Source organism: Octodon degus, unplaced genomic scaffold (genome assembly GCF_000260255.1).
Source record: "Octodon degus isolate 3935 unplaced genomic scaffold, OctDeg1.0 scaffold00040, whole genome shotgun sequence".
NCBI lineage: Eukaryota > Metazoa > Chordata > Mammalia > Rodentia > Octodontidae > Octodon > Octodon degus.
Window position 1 is genome coordinate 15789255 of NW_004524616.1, and position 9589 is coordinate 15798843.

Consider the following 9589-nt stretch of genomic DNA (forward strand, 5'->3'; position numbering starts at 1 on the left):
TTTTTAAAAAGAAAGAAACCTACAATATTCTATGATCTGTAGCCAAGGACACTCCACACACCAAGGCAGCACTGGCTCTGTGCAGATGAAGTCAGAGGACCCCAACAGGCTCCCACATGGAGACAACATGTAACAGCTATAAAGCCAGGACACCTGAGGGACAGAATGAGCAGCTGGTGCTGATAGTCGTGGAACTAAGGGAGATGACACTGAGTGAGTCTCAGATGGAAAGGAGCTATGGAGAGCAGAATAGCATATGCACCCAGCTTCATGCCCTCCCAGACCTGTGCCAGGCCTGTGCCTGTGTAAGACACTTGCTTCTATGACTGCCAATGTGAGGAAACCTCCGCCCTAGCATACAACATGCTGGTTAAGTAAATCACCACGCTGTGAGAAGGACATGTGGCTAGAGCCTTTAGTTGACCTCTCAAAGCCAAGAGCTGTCTCTGGTTGACAGTAAGAAAAGGGCCAGGGCCTCTGTCCAGCAAGTGAGAGACACAAGACACAGGCGTCTGCTCGCAAGCACTTGGGGAGGCCCTGAGCCTCATGGGCTCACAGCCTCCCAGAGTCCACCCCACAGATGATGTGAGCAGAGAACCCATGAAGCCATGTCAGACTTCTGGCCCATTCAGACATCAGATAATAAAATTGTGTTATCGTAAGTTTAGGTGTGTGTGGTGATTATGCCAAGCGGTAAGCTAACAATCACCAGGGTGGTGATATCCAACTGTGAGGTGTGAGGCAGTGAGTGCGGTAGGTGAGAAGCGAGTCCTGCAGCCAGCTGTGTAAAGAGGAAATGCTCAGACTGCATTGGATCATGGGTGGCATCAGATGCAGACGCTTCCCCTCCCAAGACATCTAAGGGAAGGGGTGCGGAGGCTGAACTCAGTACAGGAGCTGTGGCCACAGGCGAGCTTTCATCTGCTAAATGGGAACAACTTGGCATGATCTTGTACTGAAAAGCTGATCCAGTACTAGGGCAGTTAGCAATGCAGGAAGAGGAGCAGGTATGTGACCTGCAAGGCAGTGAATATCTCCATACTTTCTACAGTTTGTCATAAGAAGAAGGCCAAACTCAACCATTCTGTGGTAATAAGTTTAGTAGATATAAATGTAAACATAAAGAATCTTCCTTTAAAACTACTGAATCTTGTATGGCAATAACAATAAACTTTTCTTCTGGAAGGTTAACAACCTAAGTATGCAGACTAAAATTAGAGAAAAAGGAGAGCCTCAAGGAAAGCCAATATTTTGGCCCTAGCCTTCAATACTTGATGAAAATTACCTGTTCCTTATTATGCCTAAGATATTTGAAATGCAGAGAGATAGTGAGGTTAAGCTTAATAGCCTAAGTCGTTTGATAATAACAATAAGCTTTTCTTCTGGATGGTTAACAACCTATGCTTGCAGAGCAAAATTAGAGAAAAAGGAGGGCTGCAAGGAAAGCCAACATTTTGGCCCTAACCTTCTAAGGTCAATTAAGACTCAGGACATATGTGAACTTGTACTGTAACGTCATGTACCTCGGTAGTGTCCCAAATTTTCTGATCAAGGAGATTATGGGGCCAAAGATGAAAGTGATTGATGATGTAGAGTGTGCCTAAAGAGAGTCACATGGAGAGAAAACACTCTCTCAGGCTTTCACAGAGAGCACATTGGCCAAGCAATGGCCGTGACTCATCCACATGGCTGACACTGACAAAGGTTCTACAATCTGAGGTACAGGATCTCAGGATAAATCCTGAGGGGATTTCACTGACCTTCTCAGACCCAAAAGCTACAACTCTTGTTGCATAGGTCCTGCTTTACCTTGGTCTTAACCATACAGCAGAAAAGTATAAAAATGATATATAAGAAGTAAAGCCATGGTGTTATGTTGAGCTGTGGGGGATTCAGGTCAACAATTTCTGACATTGCCAGTCAAGCAGAAGACCCAATACTATTATGGGCTACTGGACTCTTAGAATATTTTGCTGAGTTAACACACCTATAATATTCTAATAACAGAACTAAACAAAAAAAGAGGATACAAATGAATGTCCATTTTGTATCTGTGTATTCAAAATGGTTAGAATAGATATATAGTTACATTCTCTTAATGAATAGAGGGATTTGTTCTAACAGTGTTTGTAAATAGGGTATCATGTCCACATCTTGTACAGCAATTAACCACTTAGGAAAAATGTAAGCAATGTATTAATTATTGAAACTGTTCTACCAATTTGGTTTGAAACTGTCTCATTGCTATTTGTTTCTCAATAAAATTATGGGGAAAAAAAACTACTGAATCTCATGTCTTATACTTTAGCATAGAAAAACAACTCCATTATCTGTTTCTTTTCCCTTTTTCCCCTTTAAATCTTGAAATTTAAGCACTGAAAACATTTCTCCTTTTTGTTCACATGAAGCACATTGGGGAAGCCAGTCATCATAGCTGTGGATCTGTGACACATTTGTAGGTGAGTAATGAATTGCTTTAGATGAGAGACAAACCTGAGACAATACGCTTCCAGGAGGGCTCAGCTGCTTACAAGATAAATACTGCTCTGCCACTTCATCTGATGATTAACTGGCCTGGCCTTGCTATGTCCAGGCAAAAGCCCTTTCTGATCCATGTAGATAAGGACCAGATTCCGAGACACCACAGACGCAATTCCCCTTTTCTTGAAAAAACACTTCCTTTTTCCTTTCACTCTGCTAGATTTACATAGAACCCCATTTGCATTGGTTAGAAACTCTAACATTTTGCACAGAAAGGGAGATCAGAAATACTTTTCCTAGATAATAAATAAAAAGAAAAATCTAAAAATTAAGGAGGCTGGGATGTTCAGAGGCAAAATTCCAATCTTCCCCCACACTGTCACCCCTTGTCTCTCTGGGACCCTTTAGCGCACAGGATTTGGATACTCTTGGTTGGATCCAACATGACAGCTTTCTGGTTCTTCTGCAATGTGGACCTCATTAAATTAAACAGAAGAGAATGGAATATTTGACTCAAGCCCGGAGTAGGCAATAACAAAAATGAAGGCAGTTAATTTAACCATAAGCCAGCACCATATTCCTCTAAATACTTTGTGAGTAAAAGGGTGGGCTGGAACTGACAGAAAACAGCTGGGAAGGCATGAAAAATAAAATATGCTCAGCGGTTTGCAATGCAAGGAAGATTTTCCTCCCTGTGCACAAGATCTGGGCGGCCTATGAGGCAAAGCCCCCTATAGCACCAACATTAACAATGGTGGATTACCTGGCTGTGAAGACATGGAAATGGGCCCCTGGGACATAGGGGAAGGCATTTACAAACATAAAGGCACACCTGTTGCACAAGCCTGTGCCCTGGCTAGGGAGGGCGGCTCATGACAAGAGGGAGGCTGGGTCCTCATTCTGTGTCAGTGCAGCGGTGGTGTCCTCTCAGCTGCTGTGAGCAGAGTGGGATCACACAGGACTCAGAGCCACCAGGACCTGGGTGCCACAGATGCGAGCATCCGCTCCCACAACGTGCCAGGGAGCCCATTTGCTGCTATCATTCAATGCCTAATGTGTGCCTAGCTCTCCAATGGTGTGCAAGACACAAAAGATAAGACACGATCCCCCATTAAAAACAACTTCTAATTAGACAAATTGGGGGGATCACTATGTTTGAATTATGCATTAGATGTTTTGACCTTAAGTAGATATCTCTTTTCATAAACATGGACCAGCAGTTCAAGAACAAAGATATCAGAGAACAAAGAAGGAGAAATTTGAAGGTCTAGGTTTTGTTTGAATAGATCAGAACACGGAGGAAAATTAGTCTGGCAAAGAGAGGGAAGTTGTGATTTTCACCGCCTATTCCTGTGTGCAGAATAAGGCTGACTGGCTTGGCTGACAGTCTCCTAGGAGCATTAGAAATAGGGTGAGTCACACAGGGTCAGAGATAGTGGTGCCCTCCCAGGTACCCAGGAAACTCTAGCTCCTAGAGCCTACAAATGTATTCCTCTTATGGAAGAGGAGATTTGCAGATGTGATTAAAAGCAAGGATCTGGACAGGGTGAGCCTTGCAGATGGTGGGTCCAGGGCTACTACAGGGGGTGCGAAGGCCCTCAGGTTGGAGGCTTGGGAACCACGTAGCGCCTGGCTGTGGAGAAGGAAGGAACAGGCCGTAAGTCAAACGCTGCAGCGTGTACCAAGAGTGAGACAGTGCATGTGTGTGGCTCTCAGCCGCTAGGTTCTGGGTGACTGGTGAAAATGGCACTAGGAGAACACAGTGCCAGGTTTATATACTAATCTAGACAAACAGGAAAGAAAAGAAATAAAATGCTCCTCACAGCTCTAAAAGAAATACAGTATCTTCAATAAAACCTGCCCACATGAAAATACAAAATTCTTGTGAATTAAAATAAATACCGTACTCAAAACCTAAAAACCTTCGGTGAAAAATACTTCCAGCAAGTGACACATATTGTGTTCATCGGCCGCACAAACTAATAAGAAAAAATTGAAACCTCAGTAGACAAATGAGAAAGCACATAAAAGTTGACAATTCAAATAAGGACTACAAATGTTAAACAAACTTAATAAATATCAACCAAAACAACAAAAGGCAACATAAACACTTGCTAAATAAACAAGTATAATTTCTAAAGAGAGGCAGTATTCAAAATTGACGAGATACTATGAGTGATACTTGCTGGCTGCACTATAAATCTACTATAACCATTTTGGAAAGTAATTTGAACCCAGAATGGTGTCACACTGTGCTGGGGGAGGGGAGGCACTGAGGCAGCAGGGTGGCTCTAAGCTGAGGCTAGTTGGACTAGTGAGTTCAAGGCAACTGAACTACATAGCAAGACCCTGTCTCAAAATTTAAAAAAAAGATTAACTTAAATCGAAGAGAAATAATTTGGTAAAATCTATCAGGAAATATACAAAGGCACATGTGCTTTGATTGAAGAATGCTTTTTGTTCATAATCTACCTTTAGGACACAGTCTTGAATACAGAGAAATAGAGATGAACGCACATATACAGACACTGACTGCTGGGAGCTCCCTGCGTGGTGCACACAGTCTCTTTAGTTCATGAAACAAAACTAGTAAGTTAGCCCTCTACCCTCATGTCACCAATGAAGAACCTGTGGACCAGGCAGAGTGTGTAGCTCATGCTGAGAGCTAAGAGCTAGGCACAGATGAACAGACTTGGGAATTTCCTGCTTCTGCAGCATAGGCACATCTACACTTTACGTTCCACCACGTGGGACATGGTGAGCAGGGCAGGATTTATTTTTTACACATACATAATAAAGTCACTGAAAGGAAAATAGCAATTGGACTAAGATAGTAGCAACAGCATTAGGATGGCAGGTAACCATGGGCTATCTACCCTGCCCGCAACCTCCTGTACAGTTTAGCATTCCCCCCGACTCTCAACGAGGGACTGAATCCAGGGCCTCTGCACCCAACTATATCCACAGCCCTTTTAAAATTTTGAGACAGGGTCTCATTAAGTTGCCCAGGCTGAGTCTGAACCTGAGATTCCTCTGCCTCAGTCTCCCAGAGCACTGGGATTACAGACATGAGCTACTACACCTGGCTAAGATTTAGCTATGTAATCCAGAAGCAACCTGAGGACAAGAAAATAATTTTATAAAGAAAAATAGACTTTAAATATCTCTGTATGACAGAAAAAAATACTAAGAAAAGTGTAAATAACACTGTATTATTGTTAATTACAAAAGCTAGGTCTATATAATTATTATGGACTTTTGATGTTGAATAGGAGATGCTTTTAGTTTCTGCCTCAAATCAGTAAGGCGGCGCTTCTGTGTGCATGTGGCGCACAGCGAGGCCCAGGTATCATCTTTCTAAAGGTGAAAGCACTTGCTAGCAGTTCATGTATTATTTTAGAGGCAACTTGGGGTCACTGGCTAAGCACTATTAGAAAAAGAGAACTAGAATGTAGAATACAACAAAACAAACTGTGCATACTGCAGAAATACCAAACTACTTCAAGAAAACTAGGTGACAATAGGTTTAACTACATTTAAAGAGAAAACATCTTATGTAAACATATGACAGCATAGCCTGTTACAAAATTCAAATACAAAAGTTAAGAATAACAAAATTGTAATAAAAGGATAAGGCTCACAAGAGAACTGCAGCAACCAGTGAAGTCTGTGTTCAGCATGATTTTCTACCCACCTCAACTCTTCTGTGCAAAGAAGTGTTTTTTTCTACATCTTACTATTGCTTAGTTTTCCAGCTACCTTTTGCCAACTCTAACACAGTCACAATGGAGCAAGGAAGAGAGACTGCTAGCAGGAGCGATGCCCTCTGGAGGTAGACCTGACAGTGTCTCCTGACCCTCCACAGAGCAGCTCATCTCTAGGTTCCTGTAAGATGTCTCAAGTATTCTAACAGAGCTGCTAACATTGCAAAACTGGTAAGTGTGAGAAGTGTTACTCTATGAACTTTGAAAGACCTCATTATATGATTATAATACTGCTCAACACATTGACAGAACTGCAGATATTAAGAGAAGAGCAAGTCCTAAAAAACGCAGGAATTTTTCTGACGGTGATCACTAAGCACTGGCCATGCTGACGAACAGGGAGAGGTTCCTCTGCTGAAAGATGAGATGACTCATTCTGAGCAAGAGAGGAGGGCATGTGAACACCCCAAGCACTGGGTAGCTCCTGACAAGTCAAATGGCCATCACTGCACAGTGCCTTATGTGTATGGTGACATTTGAGGTTCTACAGAGGACAGCTGGACTGGGTCGGGTTGTGGGTGCTGGCTGTGGGTCAGGAAGGACTCAGACTGCTGGGCAGCTGTGGCACTCCCTGCAGGAACATGGCTCACCAGTAACCAGCAGGGAGCTCTCTGAACCTACTTCCTCACAAACCAACAGCAACAGAACTCTATGAGGAGGAAGTGAGACCCAGATTCTCAGTTTTTTTCTGAGTCCCCCGAGGTGGTGCTCTTGTAAAGTCTCCAAGCAACATTTGCAAAAACTTGTTTTCACCTGCGTTGTCTTGTCTGGAAGTAAACTTTAGCTTGAAATGAATCCTAAGGGAGAGCTAAGTGTGAATTCTCTCTTGCCTCCCTAACAGAGGGGTGTAGGGAAACAGCCTTATGCACTGGTCTGTAACAATCCTGGTAAAGTTCATGCTCAATGCTCTATTTTCCTGATTATATAAGAAAGAAAACTTAATTTAAAAAATATTAAACTTATAATACGAAGCCAGTATCTATCAAGTTATTTATATACCAATAGTTCTCAGAAAATTTGAGATAATTAACAAAATTAATATTTTCTTGCTGGGGAGAAAGCTCAGTGGCATAAGCGCCTGCTTGGCAAGTACAAAGTCCCAAGTTGGATCCCCAATACCAAAATTAACTAATTAATTAAATAATAATAAAATAATCATTTGCTTTTTTCCTGTAAAATACATTAAATATATTTCAGGGATAAAATGACCTAGATATTATTCTCTCTGAACATATAATATCCAATACAATATACTGTAAATGGTTTATAACCTCATATTTGAGTATGTAAGGAGTCATAACAGCAAAAGCACCTACTACAGAAAGCACTCCTTTAAGTGACTGAGCAATCTGTTTTTAAAGAAAATGTATGTCATGATAAGACAAATTATATATACAGAGCAAACAATGGAACCATGGAAGGGGTCTTAATATTATGCTATCTGCCATATACCAAAAAGAGAAAAAGAATAAAAACCAAGTTACCTTTTTGTGCAAGGCATGAAACTCGCTATACCTCTTCTCAACAAAATGTTTTCTTCCATTCATTAGCACTTCTATTTTAAACACCTACAGAAAAAATTAAAGAGATTAATTCTACTAGCTCGAGACTCTCAATCGTCTGATGTGGTAAGTTTGTGACTGTGATATATTTCATCCCTTTAATTACAGCAGTGAATTTCCCCCAAACACAGAAGGCTCAGGAGACCCTGACCCAATAGCACTGATTAATGAGCACTGGACCCAAATGCTAACAAAATGCAGGAGCTTCCAAAAACATGTTTAAAATTAAGGGACACCTAGAAGCACTATTATGCTAGTCAATTTTTAACCAGGTAATATTCTTCTCCTAAAAATTATTTTATCGGGGGGGGGGGGATTACCCACTCGCCCCCCCCCCTCCGTCCCTCTCTCGGGACAGGAGCTTTCTTTCTCTCAATAAATGTATTTTTTGCTCACACAAAAAAATTATTTTATTAAATGACCCTGAAACTGAAGTGTGACACCACAGATAGCGCTCTGGCGAAATCTCCCTCAGTGGCATCTGTTGTGGGCGTTTCAGTGTGTCATCAGTAGGATGACCATGCAAAGGAGGAGTAGGGTATTTTAGGTTAGCTTCTCCCTAACCTGAATATTCATCTTTAGTCTCAGCTGGGCTTATTCTTCTGTTTGCAAAACAGGGAAAATGTACCAAGCCTCATTTTTCCTCCATGATGCAAGTGACAGCTCACTCCCACCCCCAGAAGGTTGAAAGGCCGCATAACAAGGCTCTCTGGGTGCACTAATTAGTAGGCACTGACATGACACTGCCTTGATTCTTGGGTCAGTGGGTCAAGACTGGGAACAAGGGAGAGAAATCCTGTGCAATACTCATAAAAATACAATGTTCAGGTTGACAGGGAGGGTTGCCTGGCAGGAGCTGAAGAGCAGGTGCTCCGTCAGCCCACAAGTTTGCATCCGACCTTTGCTTTACGAAGTGAGTTTTTAAACACCACAGTGAAAGAATATTGTCCAATTATTTCATAAAACTAATTTCATGTTTTAATTGCCCTCCTAGAAAAAACACTGAACTGTGAAGTCACATGATACTAGGAGTGTAAAAAAACACTTATTTAAGCCTAAAAATAAGAACTAGTCACATACTTTCACTATGTGAAAATAGACCCACAGAAATATATTTCTGCCTTATATGAAAACACTACTATTTTAGAAATTATGTTATTAAACATAAAAATCTACCTGAAAAAGTTTCCATTTTTGTACTTCTCTGAATCAGAAGCAAAACCTTTCAGTGCATGACTCAGTTTAAGTAACCTGGATTTAAATAAGTAGAGAAATTTTACCAGCTTAATCAGTACTTCATATATTTTAATAAATCTCTCCAAAGAAATACTTTTCTTCAGTTGATTAAGAAAATGTTTTCTTCTAAAGAATATATGTATATTCTTCAAACTCTCAGATATATTTATATATCATTTTTTAGGAAAAAATTCTACTTCTTAATTCATCAAAGAAAATTCTTCAAAGATACTACCAGGAATACAATCAAGAAACAACCCAAGAGGGAGAGTGAGTGAGACTACCAGGGCTGCGGGATCCTGAACAGACCCAGAGCGCAGGCCCGGGGAGTCAGTAAGACGACCTGGAGCCTTCCGGATCCTGAATAGACCCAGAGCGCAGGCCCCGCGAGTGAGTGAGACAACCTGGGGCCTGTGGATCCTCATTTGACCCAGGCTGCAGGCCCAGCAGGGAACCCTTCAGCAGAACTCCCTGCAAAGAGGCTAGAGGCAAGACCCACCCAGCTGATTCAGGAGCAGAACATCTTGCCAGAGTGACACAAAGGGT

General features: G+C 41.7%; 1 protein-coding gene across 3 annotated transcripts in view; it reads right to left on the reverse strand.

Annotated features, from left to right (window-relative positions):
• Snx24 (sorting nexin 24) overlaps positions 1–9589 on the reverse strand; it is a 244407-nt gene that overhangs the window by 110112 nt on the left and 124706 nt on the right. For all 3 annotated transcript variants that reach the window (XM_023715385.1, XM_004631334.2, XM_023715386.1), the window contains exon 2: positions 7730–7813. In XM_023715385.1, the coding sequence (XP_023571153.1) occupies positions 7730–7813 (84 nt within the window). The remainder of the gene's footprint in view (positions 1–7729; positions 7814–9589) is intronic.